General features: G+C 41.5%; 1 protein-coding gene across 1 annotated transcript in view; it reads left to right on the forward strand.

The window, feature by feature from the left end:
• CHMP3 (charged multivesicular body protein 3) overlaps positions 1–17,352 on the forward strand; it is a 69,331-nt gene that overhangs the window by 45,441 nt on the left and 6,538 nt on the right. The window contains exons 3-4 of the mRNA XM_085850008.1: positions 8,701–8,880; positions 9,079–9,200. Coding sequence (XP_085706134.1) covers positions 8,701–8,880; positions 9,079–9,200 — 302 coding nt within the window. The remainder of the gene's footprint in view (positions 1–8,700; positions 8,881–9,078; positions 9,201–17,352) is intronic.

A 17,352-nucleotide genomic window follows, 5' to 3' on the forward strand; every position in this document is an offset into this window, starting at 1 on the left:
CGCGTGTCCGTGGGCCCGTCTAATAAGTAGGAACTGCTGTTAAGTGTAAATGACTGTACATAATAAGTAGACGGTTGTAGTTCTTTTGTCGTGCTTTTGTTGCTTGTATAATTGCATACGTGTTTTGCCTTATTTAATTGCATACGTGTTTTATTATAATAAATGTCCTTGTGTGAATGTAAACCTGCCCGTTGCGTCCATTCCCTCATTGACTGAACATTTCGTGTGTTGGGAGTTAGAAAGCCGTTGGTTTGCCCTAATAGGGGGACATTTGGACCGACTGTTCTCGGCGATTACGCCGCTTGGAATCGCGCACGGACAGGCTCGCCTCGGCGGTTTGTTCCGTACGAGATCTGTCGAGGGTGGAATACCCCGGTAGTTGGATCACGTGGGTATTTAGGTACATTGAAGATTGGCAATCGACCCTACCCCACGTGATCTGCCCATTGGCGTATTTCGGTTTTTGTACAAGGACCCGTCGCTCGGAGTTATCCGGGCGGCGATCTATATTCCGAGCGATCGGTCGAACACGACTCGACTTGCGGCTCCGTTCAGAGCGGTCGGTTGGCGGCCGACCCCCGGCCAGTAACAATACGAAGCCCGAGCATACGAAGGAATAAATAGCCTCCTGTTGATGACGTAATGGGAGATAACATAACAATGGGTTTTTCAGGGTGTGTCCCACATAGGAAATGACCGGAATTTTTTTGGCTTGGTTCGGGCTAGGCAGCTTGGCTGACTCCAGACTGACTCATTTTAACACGAAAATGAAACAGCTTGCTTTAAATTATTTTGAGAAAACTTGCATTTCAAACCTGTTTTTGCTTGCTTTTAGCTAAACTTTTTTCTATTAGTGTTCTGATGATTTAAGATATAACCATGAGATATGGGCACAGAATACTTCCTCATTTTCACAGCAGGACTGTGCTCTTAAAAGCACTTCCCCATTTTACAGAACTGAAGGAGGGATAGTGAACTTCCCTTTCTTTCGTGCTTGAAGAGATAAAGTGAATATACTAGATGGAAATGAATGTTATAAGAAAATGAAGTTATTCCCTTAAAGTAGAACGTGTACAACTATTCGTTGGTTCGCTCTTTGAGTGGAATGAATATAAAAGGACTGTGATTATGTTGGGGGGAAGAAGTGCTTTAATCAGCAAGTCTAAATCTTTCAGTCTCAATTTTACATTTGCTTGTATGGGAGGGAAGGGGATAGGTGGGGAGAAAATCACTCCTATTTTAGGCTTTTGGGGTTTGAGTCAGAAAGTTTTTCCCTTTGCCCCATTCATTTGAATGGGTGTCCCAGAAACCCCATTTATCATCAACTTGCATACATATATACATATATACATACATACATACAAAATGAGAGTTTTGGTAATATACTAGACGACCCGTGAACCTGTTGGGTTCCCGTTGTGAGAGCAGTTCATAAAAACAATCGTTTCAAAAAAGGGATAGTTTCAGCGAACTATACCGCTGAGGTTGTTTGCATTGATCAAATAATCCTGAAGAGTACTTGACTAAATCGGGAATTGATTTTTTTAATAATTTTTTGTTGCCCGATTTGAACGAAATGATATTGCGCGTCAATGTGAAGAAAAATAAATGGAAAAAAGAAACTCAAATAAATTATTGTGCATAATCTTATAAACACAATTTTATTTATTAATGAACACGGAAGTATTCGATCAAAATGGCGATGTTTATTTTATGCTTAAAAATAAATCGTTCTTTGTCTTTACTAAATGTTTGAGATTTAAAAAAATATATCATTTCAAGAAAAAAAAAAGATAGCTCCAGTGAACAATACCTCTGAGGTTGTTTGCATTGATCAAATACTCCTGAAGAGTACTTGACTGAATCGGGAATTGATTTTTTTTATATTTTTTTTTTGTTGCCTGATTTTAACAAAACTTGATACTACACACCACAGGCTAATGGTGAGTAAGGTGGCCCTAAAATTTTTGTGCTATCGTGTACCGCTTGGGATGTATTTGGGGAACATGCATACATGCAAGAAGAGTTTTAGTATTATATGGATAGATGTTCCCAGCCCGTTTTTGTCTTTTTATTTCTTTCATTGATCCAGCATGGTCCGAATCCTTGCTTAGTCGGGACTTTATTCCCAACGATCCGTTCCTTTTAGCCGGTACGTCTTTGGCAGTGTTGCTCGGCTGCATCCGGTCCGGTAAAGTGATCCGGTTCGGACAAGGCGTACCGAGGGCGTGTTTTGTGAGGTCTGGACGCGCCGAGGCTGCGTGCGCAAGTGGTGCCGGGTGAAGAAAAAGGACGACGCCGCCATATTGTCACGCGGCGTGCTCGAATCCGTTGACATCGGCTTGTCACGAGCCGCATTCGGGCCTTTGACACTTTTCCTCTTGTCCATGAAGCATCACCAAGTACTCTGTGTCTTGTCTGCATGTTGTCCGTGTCTTGTCTAAGGATTATCTCGCTAGGGTTCCCTTCGAAACCCGTAATCCATAGCTCCCTAGTTAAGAACAGGTTATAGATTAATTATAACATTGTAATGAATGCTTTGCTTGTGTTGTGTTCCCCGATGTGTCCCCAATAAATCTGGCTGAGTTGTACGAGATTTGCCACCTTGAATTATTCCTGCCGCGCCGAGGAACGATCCGCTCAATTTGGATATAAAACCAAAATGGTTATGGACTGGTAGACTCTGCTCGGTCTCTGACAAAACCAGTCTGTAACCGGGGTCTATTCCCCCAGCTTGCAAAGCACAGGTGTATTTTGGTATCGTGATCTGAGGCGCGTAACCCGAGAATTGTTGCCGAACCAGCCGGCGTTATAACCCTGGAGACGGCGGTGCTGTTAAGTGACGTCCGAATCCTTAACACTGGGGTCAAGAGTCGGGTGTGAATCCCACCACCGCTGAATCTATAACAATATATAAACAGTCATGCGCCACTTAACGACGGGGATACGTTCTGAGAAATGCGTCGTGAAGCGAAGTCGTCATTGTGTGAACATCATAGTGTACTTTCACAAACCTGGATGGTATAGCCGACTACACACCGAGGCTATATGGTATAGCCTATTGCTCCTAGGCTACAAACCTGTACAGCATGTTCTGTACTGAATACTGTAGGCTATTTAAACACACATCCAAGATCGATGGAAGACACGTTAGTTTTACCTTTGTGCTGTTCATGACGGCCATGTGTGTTGTTAGCGGCTGCTTACAATCTCCTCACATCGATTATTGAAAGGTGAATAAATGGCGTTTGGATTTTATAAATAATCATTGCATCGATGTTATAATCTACAAATGAAATGAGCACCTGTCAGTTGTGTGATATATTTTCGGAACAGTGCGAATGTTCTCACAACATAAAAAGCTTGACCAAAAACAATATGTTTTAATTTCGACTGTAACAACAACGATTTATTCACGGAATTCTTTAATGCAAAGGTAATTTACTTGCTTGAAGCTAAACGTGCAAAAAATGGGTCAAGTAGAGCAAAAATAGGGGTGTTTTAGGATGCGAGGTAAACTTTGGGTCAGTTTGAACGGTGATTTTCTTGAATCCTGATGTAGCACGGTCCCAGTTTTTTCACGATGACATTTTATGGACCTCAACAATTGCTTTATAATGGGGCCACACTGTAGTTGTTTTTTTATCATTATCAAGTATTATGTACTGTACATAATTGTTTGTGCTATACTGTACTTTTACACGACTGGCAGCGCTACGACGGCTACGACATCATGAGGTGATAGGAATTTTTCAGCTCCATTGTAATCTTATGGGACCACCATCGTAAATGCGGTCCGTCGTTAATCGAAACGTCATTATGCGGCAAATGACTGTGTATATATATATACTGTATGTATGTATGTATGTATATACTGTATATATATATATATATATATATATATATGTATACATACAGTATATATGCCTCCATCTCCAATGCCAGCAGTCGATGCTTTTGACATTATCTGACCATAATAAAGCAATCTGATGGACATATGCAAATATTTTGGGACAGTTTATAAAGTGATTCCTTTATCTGCTGCATAGCATTGTTTGCAAAGGGAATTTTTTTATGTTCATACTTGGCTCTTCATGATTTAAGGTGGTGGGCTTGGGATCCTAGGATACAAGGAAATCAGACACAGGTGGAGGCCATTCAGCCCATCATGCCTGCGCGACATCAACGCCACACTAATTTAACAACACACGATCCAAAGAAGAAAATGCAAAATTATTTTTTTCATCCTCCTTTTTGTGTTTTTATTTATTTATTTATTCATTTAAAGTTTTTGATTTATTTATTTATTTTAATTTTTTTTTTTGTAAATATTGTTGCGGGCCGGGGCTCGGTGGCGAGAACGACCCCCAGGTGGGGAAAGTTCCTCGTCTCCCACCAGACTCTCCGGAATTGTCTGCCATCGCTCCGGATAATTCCATGACGCGGCGGGTCGCTTAACCGACCGTGGACGCCAATATCTCAACCGCGTAGCGTAGGGTCTATTTGTCTATAACCAATTTACCTAATTAACTACGCGATTTCGACTACTGGGGAAACCACGCCCTCGGCACGTCTTGCTCGAACCGGGTCACTCTACCGACTGCGGTAGAGTTCCAACTACCAACTCCGGTTCGGGTGCAGTCGAGCGGAAACTGCCAAAGCCGTGCCGGCTGGAATGAACGGATTATCGGGTATACAAACCCGGCTAATATAAACTCAGATCCGAACCATGCTGGACCAATGCAAGAAAGGATGGAAACGTACCGGGAACATTTCTAACAAGTTTTATTTTCAGTAAAAGACGAAGGCAAGACTTAACACGAATATGCAAGCAAGGAATATTTACAATGATCCAAAAACACTTATTCAATTATCCTTAAAGACGGGCCCACACGCAGACACGCACACAAATGAAAATAAACCCAGAGTTATTTATTGAACCCTCACAGCCAAGGAGAGACAAGCTGGGGGTCAGAGTTCGGATGGGTACCTGGCCATCGGAGAAAGGAGGTACTCCGTGCTGCGGCACCTGACTGGTCGCTGGTTTGGTCCCCAGTTGCACATGTGGGACTCAAGGTTCGTGGTGAATGCCCGGGGTCCACGGAAGGGGGGGTCAGAGTCGCTCTTTCCTTCCTTGTCGAGGGCCAGCAGAGACACGTTCGCCGCCTCGACGACCTTCTCAATCCTTGTGACAGCCCTCGTAACAACCACTGTTACCACCCTTTCGTAACAACCTTTGTAACCCCTTCGTAACAGCAAAAACCCCTTCGTAACAGCAAAAACCCCTTCGTGACAGCAAAAACCCCTTCGTGACAGCAAAAACCCCTTCGTGACAGCAAAAACCCCTTCGTGACAGCAAAAACCCCTTCGTGACAGCAAAAACCCCTTCGTGACAGCAAAAACCCCTTCGTGACAGCAAAAACCCTTTTGTGACAGCAAAAACCCTTTTGTGACAGCAAAAACCCTTTTGTGACAGCAAAAACCCTTTTGTGACAGCAAAAACCCTTTTGTGACAGCAAAAACCCTTTTGTGACAGCAAAAACCCTTTTGTGACAGCAAAAACCCTTTTGTGACAGCAAAAACCCTTTTGTGACAGCAAAAACCCTTTTGTGACAGCAAAAACCCTTTTGTGACAGCAAAAACCCTTTTGTGACAGCAAAAACCCTTTTGTGACAGCAAAAACCCTTTTGTGACAGCAAAAACCCTTTTGTGACAGCAAAACCCTTTTGTGACAGCAAAAACCCTTTTGTGACAGCAAAAACCCTTTTGTGACAGCAAAAACCCTTTTGTGACAGCAAAAACCCTTTTGTGACAGCAAAAACCCTTTGTGACAGCAAAACCCTTTTGTGACAGCAAAAACCCTTTTGTGACAGCAAAACCCTTTTGTGACAGCAAAAACCCTTTTGTGACAGCAAAAACCCTTTTGTGACAGCAAAAACCCTTTTGTGACAGCAAAAACCCTTTTGTGACAGCAAAAACCCTTTTGTGACAGCAAAAACCCTTTTGTGACAGCAAAAACCCTTTTGTGACAGCAAAAACCCTTTTGTGACAGCAAAAACCCTTTTGTGACAGCAAAAACCCTTTTGTGACAGCAAAAACCCTTTCGTGACAGCAAATACCCACCAAAACTGCTCTCAGAGAGTACTCGGGGATTTATCGACTTCCCTCAATGGGGAGGGGCCTTTGGTGAAACGCACCTCGCTGTCCGCCTTTGATTGGACAGGTTCCTATGGCCCACCCTTCTGGGGCGGGGCATCGGTCCCTTGCCGGGAAACCCCAGCCACTCTTCCACGCGGGTTCATACTTGACGAGTAACAGTATCAATGCTGCAAAGGCCCCTGCCAGGAAACCCCAGCCACTCTTCCACGTGGGTTCATACTTGACGAGCAACAGTATCAATGTTGCAAAGGTCGTCGTGAAAGAGTTACAACGTTTGTGGGAGCCGAGAAACCGGAACCGCGATATCTTGCCTTGGCACGTCAGGGTGCGAGAAGGCAGCTGGTTGGTGGTGGATCGTGATGGGCCGAGGGGTCATGCAGATGGGATGGTTGTTCGATGGCTTATTAGATGTAACAACCTAACTAAAATAAATCGCAATGCACGCCTTTGATTCTCCCACTAGATAAAAGGAAGGGGATCTGACTACACACATACTTAATGACATAACTGACTTTTGGGACATCTGTATGTTGAATGCAAATGGTTTCCACATCCATAACAATATATACAGTCATGCGCCACTTAACGACGGGGTTACGTTCTGAGAAACGCGTCGTTAAGCGACTTCGTCGTTGTGCGAACATCTTTTTTTTTTTTTTTTTTCTTTTTCGAACATCGTACTTACACAAACCTAGACACCTGGGCTATATGGTGTAGCCTATTGCTCCTCGGATACAAACCTGTACAGCATGTTACTGTACTGAATACTGTCGGCAATTGTAACACATCCAAGAGAGACGGAAGACGCGTTAGTTTTACCTTTGTGCTGTTCATGACGGCCATCGGTGTTGTTAGCATCAACTTACAATCTCCTCTCGCATCGATTATAGAAAGATGAATAAATAGCGTTTGGATTTTATAAATACGTAATCATTGCATCGATGTTATAATTTATAAATGAAGAAACGAGCACCTGTCAATTGTGATATATATTTTCGGAACAGTGTGATTGTTTTAACAACATGAAAAGCTTCACCAAAAAGAAATTTGTGTTTTAATTTCGACTGTAACAACGATTTATTCGTGGAATCTTCAATTCAAAGGTAATTTACTTGCTAGAAGGTAAACATGGAAACATTGTTTCAGTTTGAAAGCCGATTTCCTTGAATCCCGATTTAACACGACCCTGCTTTTTTCGCGATGACATTTTATGGACCTCAACGATCGCATTACAACAGGGCCACACTGTCGTTTATCATTATGAAGTATTATGTACTGTACAGCGTACATAATTGTATGTGCTCTTTTTATACGACTGGCAGTGCTATGTCGGCTGCATCACTCGGCGATAGGAATTTTTCAGCAACATTTTTTTTCATTTTTTTTTTTTTTTTTTCAGAGCTGGCAGATCTGTCGTATATGCGATCCGTCGTTGCCCGGAACGTCGTTAAGCGGCGCATGACTGTATATATATTTCTTCTCCTCAGGGGAGGGGGCATGGGCTTGGTTAAAAACACACATCAACAACCACACACAACACACCTTGACGAGACCCCCACCAACAGCACTCCGTACACATGCACACAATCACTCATCGATGGTCAAACTACTTAAAAGTACTGTCAACATCCCCATACCCCTCTATCTCCATAGCATCTGGGTACCTATTTAAATCTTATTTAAACTTCTACACTTTCTGCTGCCACTACCTTTCCAGGGAGGCCATTCCATGCATTAACTACTCTCTGAGTAAAAGACCCCTGCTTTGCTACCGTCTTAGCTCTCCTCTTCTTTACTCTCAGGCTATGGCCCCTGATCCTATCACTGTCTACTTTGTTGAATAATTCATCTGCACTTATTTTATCTATACCATTCATTATCTTAAACATCCTTCATGTCTCCTCGTAACCGCCTCCTTTCTAGTGTATAAAGCCGTGTCTCCTTCAGCCGCTCCTCATAGCTAAGTCTTGCTGAGCCCAGAATCAATCTTGTACACCTGCGCTGAACCCTCTCTATGGCATCTATGTCCTTCCTGAATTGTTCAAATCCCACTTGGCTGTTAAATTGATACTAAGTGGGGTTGACTCTGCCTGTCATCCTTCCAAGGTCGGCAAAATGAGTGCCAGCATGCTGGTGTCCTGTGTCGGAGTGGTGACCCATCCAGGATTGTGCGCAATAGCCAAGGAGACTGCTTCGGCAGCACCAACGCTCTGTACAGCGTATGGTCCCGATGGATGGATGGATACTTGGCTCATTCCTGAAGTAGTTAGGATTTAGAATCATAAACTGCAATTAAAGATGAAGTAAAATCTTGGGGAAAGAAGCTGCTGCTGGTAACAGTGGTTGTGTTTTGTTGAATCCATATATTTTACAAGAGGTTGGCCATGGATAGGGTGAGGGAGAGGGAGTGGGGTTGTTTAGGGGAGGGTGGTGTGGCGGTAAGCTATAGTCTCGCAAATTCCCAGTGATGCATCACTGCCTGTTGAGTGATTAATCTTTCATCTAAAGCTTCCTGTTTCCCCTTCTTGATCAATTTTAAAGGAATTGAGCGCGAGGAAGCTCGTGCTATTGCTTCCCTGCGGGCCGCAGCAAAAAGTGGAAATCGTGGTGCGGCTGCAATTCTGGCACGTGAAGTGCACGGTGCACGACGAGCTGTTTCTCGTCTGCACGTCACAAAGGCTCACATCAACTCTGCTACAATGGGCATGAAGAACCAGCTTGGTATGACATGAATTTTGTGCTGGGGTAAAGACTTTTAGTAAAAACCTGAGCCTTGAGCAGACAGCCAGTACTTTGGCTTGGAAGAGTCAGGTATGAGATGACATTTTTTTTGGTTTTTGGTGTTCTCTGAACTTGCATATTGTAACTTTGGGTTTGACCTTGGATGCTTGAACTAAAAACCAACTTGCTTTTCTTCAGCATTAGCAAAAGTCACAGGGGAAATTGGAAAAAGTACCGAAGTCATGGCTGCTGTACAGCAATTGTACAAGGTTTCTGAGCTGCAAGGCGTCATGGGGGAGATGGCCCGTGAGATGTGCAAGGTTGGTATGAAAATTTCACCGTTACCTCCAACACAGAAGGTGGGCGGAGGTTATGTTTTCACCCCTGTCGAGTTGTCTGTGAACATGATATATCGAAAAGTTAAGGACGGATTTGGACGAAAGTTGGCAGACAGGTTGGTTCTGTGACAAGGAAGGGTTTATTCAATTTTGGTGAGGATCCAGATACGAGAATTTTTATTTTTATGTTGGTGATTCTTCACCATTAACAGATGGGGCTAAAAATAATATATAGCATGATATTTCAAAACGTTGTGTACGAGTTATGACAAAACTGGGTGGATGAGTTGGTTTGGTAACAAGAACAAGCTGATTCAATTTTGGATCCAGATCTGGCCTATCATTGGGTTACAAAGCGTAAACTGTTCAGTTTGGTGGAGGTATGCGCTCTACTGAGTGCCGTTCTCGTTGTTTCTGGATTAGGAAATGGCACATCACAGTGACATATATATATATATATATATATATATATATATATATATATATATATATATATATATATATATATATATATATATATATATATATATATGTATGTATGTATGTATCTGCTTTATGGCTCGTTTCCGTCTTGAAATGGATCGATATTTTCATGCCCTTTGTTAACACGTCCCTCCCCCCCCCCCCATTTCTTAATGAATGAAACACTTAGAGTGAGAAACAAATCTGCCTTCCTAATAATGAGAACTATATCACAAAAATACACTTGTAATTTATACAAGCCGGTAGGCGACATGGCTGTTCGCTCTGGATGTAAAGCTGGCCGACGCGACTAGCCAATATTCATGTACATGCTATCAATCAATTTAGCACAATAAATATGATTATCACAGCCCTCTTAGTTTGCGCCCAGAAACCCGCCTTGTGAAATTTCAGGCATGTTTCCAAAGAGACTCTAACAAATGGCAGCCCTGGTAATTCCATTTATCTATTCGCTAAAGATTTAATTTTTTTATATGATGCTGTAAGATATTCTCCTTGGGCACAAAAAAACAGGTCCCTCGGAGGTCCAGTTTTGGAGGTATTGTTTTTTGTACAGTCCACAATAAGTGTACGATAAAGTATTTTAGCTGTTGCTAAGCAACGGAGGTGTGCATAGCAACCATTCATTTTTGTGTACATGCTAGCCACATTGTACACATTTCACCCAAGTTTCATCAAAATCAGACTCTTTCTCTTGGAGATATTCGCAATTAACCGTTTCTGAAATGTTCGACATGTACTCGCCCAAAACCTATCTCCTCCTACAAATATTTTTTGTTCGGGCTGCAAATTGGCATGAAGGGAGCGAGATAGATTGCGCACAGAACTCTAAGCTTCGATTTTTCAATTTTTTTTTTCGATTTTTTGACCACTTTAAAGGGCCATTGCTATGCCGTTGCTAGGGCCCGGGGTCCCATATTCGTAAGCACACGATTCCCAGAAATATTGGTCCTACCTACCAAATTTCATTGGAATCGGTTGAGTGGTTTAGCCCCTAGGCTTGACCAAAGTTTCGCAGACAGACAGACAGATGGAAATGTGCAGAATAAGGGTGCTCTAAGAGCAGCCAATAATTGGTGTCCAAGACAAAAAAAGAATCACAGCTTATTGTTGGAAAGCTCATAATCTATATACTTGCAACAAAAAATAGTGTCCATTTAAACATAAAGGTGCCTATTTTCAAAGCCTGTCTTTCTGCAATGAAGAAGAAGAAGAAGAAGAAGTGGTATTAGTTGCTCAACGCAGCAGTTCAAATGGCAACATTTATTATTATTCTATGACAGTAGGAACCCTATTTAATAGGTGTGAAGTTCATAGAAGGAGCACACAAAATTATACACATTATAGGTTGATACTTCTCACAACAAGAGAAAAAATAATACTACTACATGGAAGGAGCACACAAACAGCAGCAGCCAAAACAACAAGAACGAGAATTGCTTTGCATTACATGTCCTCTACCAGTCCTCATGAAGAGGAAGAAACCCCATTAACCTGCTATGTTTGGGTCTATTTGGCAAAATAAAAGGAAAAGCAATTTTTATTTACTGATATCTTTTGTCGACAAGAAACCAATAAAGATAATTAGGATAAGAAACCGGAGATAAAAATTAGTTTGCTTCAACGCATGCTCAAGCCGATATCAGAACCAAAATGTGAAGAAGAACCACCTTTCTCACCGACCGTGTTTAGTTCGTTTCTAGGCTTTGTTTATTTCATATTCAAAACAAGCCGATGTTCATACATGAAGCAAAAACATGCATACAGCCTATATGCACATATAATATACATCGTGGTTATATACCTGGGATCATTCCAATTGCACTGGGCCATGTATTAACACCCAGGCCTAGGGCCTGCTCATCTGTGCTGCTTCATGTGATTGTAGTGCATGATTTTATTGGGTGGAGTGAGGGCAGCTATCCAGTCAATGGGTGTGAAGCAGTGGGGTAGAGTGAGGGCAGCTGAACATTGACCCATGTATAATCGATATTATAAAGCAGGAGTGTCCGTCTGGTGCCCCAAACTACTCTCTCGGTTTTGGGGCGAGCCCCATAAAGCCTTCTGTGGAACATTTTGGGGTCCCAGCCGGTGTCCTGAGGTGGGTGGGACATTACATAAATACAGTAAACCCTCACCGTCCGCTGGGGTTACGTTCTTCAAAACTTCCGTGAACGGCGAAATCGCGAACGGCGAACAGTTTATAACATGCAACTCAATGAGGTACGTTACAGCATCCCAAAATAAGTCCAAATAAAAAATACATTTAATTGAAAAGTAAGAACAATTGAGTTGAATAAGATAAAGCAAGTGGTGCCAGGCACAACAAATCCCGCCCATTTAAGGCATAAAGTTATTTTGGGGATCAAATTTAAATTTGATGTATCCTTAACCTGAATGTTGATTATAAGGAATATTTTAGTCTTAGTTTGAAGTCAATGAAACCATTTTTGACGAAGTTATGAGCGAAAAAGATTTTGACCTTTTTGTGACCTGACCTTGACCTTTGACCTAATTGGACCCAAAAGTTAATGGGGTCGTCCGAGGTTCATTACCCACCTGTGGATACAATTTGACAGTGCTTGAGCCAGCAGTTTTCCCATAAAGTTGTGTTTTCGTTTTAATGGAAAATTTGTAATTTTGACCGATGGCCATGACCCCCAAAACTTCAGACCCTAGCGATCTTCACAATTATGCTCCAGACCCTACCCTACCTCCAGACCCTTCGGAACCTACCGATCTTCACAAATATGCATTTTTCACTCTTGGAATGGGTAGGATTATAAGTGACAAATAGAATAAGGTTCACTATAAGCTTAGTTTGAAGTAAATGAGATCATATTTGACGAAGTTATGAGCGAAAAACGATTTTGATCTTTTCGTGACCTTGACCTTTGATCCAATTGGACCCAAAAGTTAATGGGGTCGTCCAAGGTTCATTGCCCACCTGTGGATTAAATTTGATAGTGTTTGCGAAAGCCTTTTTGCCGTAAAGTTGCTGACAGACAGACAAACAAACCGGACGATTACAATATCCCGCTCCCTCCCTCTGGGAGGGGGTGGGATAATAAGCAGCATTTACCATCGATAAGAAGGCTTTTCTGCTTGGAGTCCTGTTGGTGGGAAAGCCCCGGTCAGTTCTGCTTGAACGCAGCCATGGCATGGAGGTAGCCAGGAGCAAGCAAGCCACAAATCTCCCAGGAGCAAGCCACAAATCCCTGACATCTATTGTTGTGCTCTTGTCTTTGTGGAGATATATTATGTTGATCTCACCCTAATTTTATCATAACATTGACAAATGTAACAAATAGTGGACTCATTGATGTTGTAGTCTTTCGCCAATACATTAACACGTGCACCACTCTCAAGTCGATCTCATAGTTTCACTTTTTCCACTGTCATCACTTTCTTCACTTTTTTTAATTCTGCTCTTCAGCAAATGCAACACTTAATGGACGTTTTTGACCCATGATTAAATAAGCAGGATACCAAGTTTTATCACAAAAAAATACCGCACCTCGCCAACCACCAAGCATTCAGAAGACAATGATGCAGCAGATTCTGGAGGACGCAGAATGTAAATTTTCAAATTGTTGTATTTTCCGGCGATACGGAACAATTATAATTTAACACGTAATGTTAAATGAAGGAAAATATTGTAATCCAAACATTGAAAGTGTTAAAATACTCATGAAATACGAACGAGTTCAGGGTGGTTTATTTTGGCAGTGCTGGGAGGATGTTCCTAGAAGATGCAGAAGGCACATTTTTATATTTTTCGGCAATACAGTGCAGTTATGTGTTCACAGGTACTGTTAAATGAAGGAAAATATTGTTATCCAAGCATTGAAAGTGGTGTGGACTGTCGTTTATGCAACCTCCACTAAATAAGCACTCTGCCGATCCCCGTTGGACACTGTCTATACCTGTGTGGACTGTGTCTAATGGTGATTGGCAGAGTGCTCGCCACACTCCACATGTTTCGAGATATATATATATATATATATATATATATATATATATATATATATATATATATATATATATATATATATATATATATATACATATATATATATATATACATACACAAGACTCGCTTGGCTGTGACTGAATGGGTTTGAGGGTAGAGGAGCAATAGCTGAAATGCGAATCCTATCCAGGTTCCTCCTTATGACTTCATCTTTGCTTTTTCTTGTTTGGGTTCCTTATGATGACTCCAATGCAGGACTGTACCTATTTGATTTGAATTGAATTGATGTTAATCCCATTCTAAATTCAATTGAATTAAAATAAAAAACATCATGGGTCAGGGTCAGGTGTTTGATCAAAGTAGGGTTCCATCAAAGCTGGACGTCTTGGTATCCGTTCATCACTGCCAGCATTTTTTAAAGTGGCAGTTGTATTATATTAATACGCTGAGCCATATTTTGTGGATGTATCTCCTCCGAAACTGCTGAACGGACTGTCGCCACTTTCGGCATGCGGGTGCTCTGTGGTCTAATTGGCTATGTGAGATCGCGCTAGACGGACAGGTTTGGGAATTTTTGCCGATTTTTCTAATTTTTACATTCGTTTGCATGGCGATGTGTAACGTCACCGCTGAGATGTGTAATGACGTTATGACATTTAAGGTGTGTATACAGTGTTTGTAAGGAACTACACCGTCGTTCCACCTTCGATCTCTCCTCGATCCAAACGTTATTGACCAAAGTGAAAAGGATCCAAAATAAATGCAATACAATCACCGGCATTTCTGTCTTTGTGGATTTCTAATAATATAGTGTTTATTTATTTATTTACCGAAAACGATTCCATGACCCACACACCTCCCTCAATTATTTATTCACCGAAAACAATTCCACGATCCACACACCACTTTCAATTCTTTATTTATTTACCGAAAACGAATCCACGACCCACACACCACCTTCAATTATTTATTGATTTACCGAAAACGATTCCACGACCCACACACCACCTCCAATTATTTATTTATTTACCAAAAACAAATCCACGATCCACACACCACCTTCAATTATTTATTTATTTACTGAAAACTATTCCACGACCCACACACCACCTCCAATTATTTATTTATTTGCCGAAAACAAGTCCACGATCCACACGTCACCTTCAATTATTTATTTGTTTACTGAAAACGATTCCACAACCCACACACCACCTCCAATTATTTATTTATTTACCGAAAACGATTCCCCACCCACACACCACCTCCAATTATTTATTTATTTACTGAAAACGATTCCACGATCCACACACCACCTTCAATTATTTATTTATTTACTGAAAACCAATCCACGACCCACACACCACCTCCAATTATTTATTTACCGAAAACGATTCCCCACCCACACACCACCTCCAATTATTTATTTATTTACTGAAAACGATTCCACGACCCACACACCACCTTCAATTATTTATTTATTTTCCGTAAACGATTCCACGACCCACACACCACCTTCAATTATTTATTTATTTTCCGTAAACGATTCCACGACCCACACACCACCTCCAATTATTTAAAGTGGGAGTGGCGTAGGAAAGTGGGCGTGGCTTATGAAAAATATTGTGTGGCTCAGGTGTGGTCAAACAAGAGCATTGAGAGAAGTTTATTGGATTTTGTGTGTGTGTGTGTGTGTGTGTGTGTGTGTGTGTGTGTGTGTGTGTGTGTGTGTGTGTGTGTGTGTGTGTGTGTGTGTGTGTGTGTGTGTGTGTGTGTGTGTGTGTGTGTGTGTGTGTGTGTGTGTGTGTGTGTGTGTGTGTCTGCAATGCGAGGCTCCACAGCACAAACCAGCAAACGGATTATTTTTCAAATGGTAGTCCTTCAAAAATAGGGTGTCTATTTACCATCATTTTTTATGAGGAGTGCCAGTTGGCAAAATACGCAATAGGAAAAATCTTGCCAGGTAGAGGAACAATTGTATGTGAACCAATACGTCTTGGCAATGAATCTTCGTCGGTGAATCGGTCAGAATGAAAAGCATCGTATCCAGCGCTTCGATCCTAGCGAATCCCTCGTCGCCTACCGGCTTGTTTGTTTGTTTGTATACAGGATATCTCAAAATGTTGTGGACGGATCCGGGTGAAATTTGTTGGATGGGTTCAGTGTATATAACAAGGAAGAATTGATTCAGTTTTGGTGAAGATCCGGATCCAACTACTGTACTAGAATTTTAAAGTGATTCTTCACCATTGAGAGATCGGGATAAAAAAACGATATATAGCAGGGTATCTCAAAAATGTATTGGGCCAGATATGTTCTTGTGGATCAGGCATTACTGGGTGGAGGTATGCGCTCTACCGAATGCCATTCTAGTTAATTACGTAACAGACCAGTTCACAAACGCCACACAAAGCAAGTCCTGGTGGGGGTCTGGAATCTCTGATTTCTCTTTTTCTTGTTTTTGATTGGAATGATGCTGTTTAGAAATAAAATATTGAGATTGAGCTTAACGCAGAATGAGGAAATTATGTGAGGGTTTCCAATGGTGACATTCATAGATTTGGCATTGTAGTTTCGTCGTTGTGACATCATAGAAATATTCCCCCGCCTTACTTCTGTCAGGGTCAGCTGCAGTTCGGTTTTTGCTAAAATCCATCACAAACCAGCTGCCCAGCCCCTTCTCGTTCATAGCAAGGATACCTCGTATGTGATATTTTCCAACTTAAAAAAGGGCATAACTGTGAAAAAATGAAGAAACGCTCTGAAACTCACTTGTTCTGCAACTTATCACAATACAGTCATGCGCCACTTAATGACGGGGTTACGTTCTGAGAAACGCATCGTTAAGTGACGTCGTCGTTGTGCGAACATCATTTTTTTTTTTCGTTTTCGAACATCGTACTTACACAAAACTACACACCTAGGCGATATGGTGTAGCACTGTAGCCTATTGCTCCTCGGATACAAACCTGTACCGCATGTTACTGCACTGAATACTGTTGGCAATTGTAACACACATCCAAGAGAGACGGAAGACACGTTAGTTTTACCTTTGTCCTGTTGATGACGGCCATCGGTGTTGTTTGCAGCAGCTTGCAATCTCTTGCATTGATTATAGAAAGGTGAATAAATAGCGTTTGGATTTTATAAATACGTAATCATTGCATCGATGTTATAATTTACAAATGAAGAAACGAGCACCTGTAAATTGTGATATATATATTTTCAGAACAGTGCGATTGTTTTAACAACATAAAAAGCTTCACTAAAAACAAAGTTGTGTTTTAATGTCGACTAAGAACAACGATTTCTTCGTGGAATTCTTCAATTCAAAGGTAATTTACGTGAGAAGGTAAACGTGCAAACATTGGTTCAGTTTGAAAGCCGATTTCCTTGAATCCCGATTTAGCACGATCCTGTTTTTTCGCGATGACATTTTATGGACCTCAACGATCGCATTATAACAGGGCCACACTGTCGTTTATTATCATTATGAAGTGTTATGTACTGTACAGTGAACACAATTGTATGTGTTATTTTTATACGAGGCAACATCACTCGGCGATAGGAATTTTTCAGTTACATTTTTTTTTTTTCAGAGCTGGCAGATCCGTCGTTGCCCGGAACGTCGTTAAGTGGCGCATGACTGTAAAGGCATGTACCAAGTTTCAGTTGAATATG

The sequence above is a fragment of the Eptatretus burgeri genome, chromosome 12 (genome assembly GCF_056783735.1).
Source record: "Eptatretus burgeri isolate ZD-2024b chromosome 12, Ebu_testis_v1, whole genome shotgun sequence".
Classification (NCBI taxonomy): domain Eukaryota; kingdom Metazoa; phylum Chordata; class Myxini; order Myxiniformes; family Myxinidae; genus Eptatretus; species Eptatretus burgeri.